Source organism: Engraulis encrasicolus, chromosome 1 (genome assembly GCF_034702125.1).
Source record: "Engraulis encrasicolus isolate BLACKSEA-1 chromosome 1, IST_EnEncr_1.0, whole genome shotgun sequence".
NCBI lineage: Eukaryota > Metazoa > Chordata > Actinopteri > Clupeiformes > Engraulidae > Engraulis > Engraulis encrasicolus.
Genome location: NC_085857.1, coordinates 53895546 through 53898045, shown reverse-complemented (window position 1 = coordinate 53898045; position 2500 = coordinate 53895546). Strand labels below are relative to the sequence as shown.

The window sequence follows — 2500 nt, the reverse complement described above, 5'->3', positions numbered from 1 at the left end:
GCCTACTTAGTCTGGAATCTTTCATCTGCCATTTACGCACAATATTAGGTCGCAGAAAGCTGCAACTTCAAACGTAGGCTAGCCTAGGTTGTGTGATGTCTCCAAATGTGTTAGTCTAGGCTACTATCGGATGCGATGCCCTGTTACGGCTTGTTAGTTTGGGGTGCCTTCATTTTTTTAATGAATTCAATGGGTGCCTCGCATAAAAAAAGTTGAGAAACACTGACCTAATACAATAAAGTCAATATGATTATTAATCTACCATCTTAAAGTAGGCTATGGGCATAGGCTAATGACAAAGTGGCCAAATGAGTCAAAATATCCGTTGAAGTCGGTAGACAGTCCCACGAGCTACACGAATATGTTTCTTCATTTGGATACTATTTTAACGGTAGTACAGCAAAAACACAAAAAAAAAACGGTAGCCTATTTTCACTTACCAATTGATTTCTTGAAGTTGACATAGGCAACAAGTTACGACTGTGGCGTGGTTGTTGTGGAGCCTGCTGCCTGTTATGCCTATGTAAAACTAACGTCTTGTCAGCTGAACATTCTTTTCCTCGCATCGTCTGCACGCTTGTTATTATTATTTATTTTTTTGTAGTATTTCTGTACACGCAAAAGCGAAAGATGAAAGTCTATCAACACAGGCAATAATAACCCCTCCAATTTACAATCAAATTATTTTGATCTGACAGCCTGCTTTTAGCTGAGCTTAAGTTTGAATGTTTATTGGTTATTTTATGCAGCTGATGGCGTCAGTCGGTCTTTTTTTCCACTAGCCTATCTAAAACCAAATGACGGCTTATGACAGATAGTGACTTAGTTATCAAATGCCAACGTTGTCAAAGACGATAGCCTACTCATAACTCCTTATGCATATGCCTATGCTACTGTTTTAAAACTGTGCATCCATGTTGGCGACCTGTGTCTCAAGCAAGCTTGTTTGATGTCTGAATTGCGTTCTCTTCCACGACTCGCACCACTCGCGCGCAAGGCGCGCTTGTTCATTGCATGGGAAAAAAATATAAGCCTAGTAGTGCAAACAGAGGACACCAGAACATCTTCAGATGAGGACATTTTACTGTGATTGACTCTGAAGAAGTCGTGACAACTCGAAACGTTAATCTTGTCACTTGACCAAATAAGCAGGTAAAAATCCACATCTGAAGACGCTCTGGTGACTTCCTTTTATGTCCTTTTCTGTCCCTTATTACAGACCTTCCCATTTACAAGTAGAACCTAATGGCTGGTTCTTTCAAATAATGAAATGTGACGGTTTTAAATGTGACGGTTTCACAAAGTTGTGAAAGACATCCACCTATTGGGCCACTGTTTTAAAACGCTTGGCTTTATAGGAGACGTCTCGATGGTGCGTTACTGTAGGCTGCTATCTCTCTATTAATGAATCACTTGCACAAACAGAACACAAAGGCAAAATAAAACTCATAGACCACTAATCACTATTTGCAAAGCACGTTTCACAGAGGTTTTGAGTTTTGTGTGTTTGATTCATTTGGGCATATTTGGCGTTAAAAAAAAAAAATCTCGGACGAAATGAGCGAGGTCCGGACCTCGGTAACCTCAAATGTAACTACGGCCATGACAGTCAACCGTTGACAATATACCTGGCTTCGTTAGCTGTCTAGAGTTGATTGACTAGCGCTGACCTCTCATCCATTCCATTTCAAGGTCACTTGGGCACACACAGGTCTCAATAAGTAAATGTTTATCTTTTGGCAAACAGAAAGGCTGTTGGTTTAGCTTTGTGTGCGCTGACTGATGTTACGTCCAACTCTGGACCCATTCAGGACTTTTTTAGCATGTGTTTGTGTGTGTTGGAGTGATTGATACTGCACCATCTGATTGTCTGAATGTCTTGCTCTCTCTGTCCTTTTCTGTCTGTCTGTTTGTCTGTCTGTCTGTTTGTCTGCCTGTCTGAGTCCGCTCTACATAAAGGAGGTGATAGCTTTGTTGGTCTAACTGTGTGTGTGTGTGTGTGTGTGTGTGTGTGTGTGTGTGTGTGTGTGTGTGTGTGTGTGTGTGTGTGTGTGTGTGTGTGTGTGTGTGTGTGTGTAGGTGACTGCTGGTTGCTGGCTGCAATTGCATCTCTGACTCTGAATAAGGATCTGCTGCATAGAGTCGTACCACACGGCCAGAGTTTCCAGGAGGACTATGCTGGCATATTCCACTTCCAGGTAAACACACACGTGCGCGCGCACACACACACTCACCCATATACACATACAGTACCCGCACACACCCGAACACCCGCACACACACACACACGGGCACACACACACATGTACACGCACACGCACACGCACACACACACACACACACACACGCACACGCACACACACACACACACACACACACGCACACACACACACACACACAGTCAAACACTCTTTCATACTTACTTTCTCAGTGTGTTTTCCCAATCGCCTGTTGCAAAGTTGGGTCCTCTTTACACAGTATATTTTGAACCCGGGGCCCC

General features: G+C 43.1%; 1 protein-coding gene across 1 annotated transcript in view; it reads left to right on the top strand.

The window, feature by feature from the left end:
* LOC134454783 (calpain-2 catalytic subunit-like) overlaps positions 1 to 2500 on the top strand; it is a 20734-nt gene that overhangs the window by 6130 nt on the left and 12104 nt on the right. The window contains exon 3 of the mRNA XM_063205946.1: positions 2080 to 2198. Within this exon, the coding sequence (XP_063062016.1) occupies positions 2080 to 2198 (119 nt within the window). The remainder of the gene's footprint in view (positions 1 to 2079; positions 2199 to 2500) is intronic.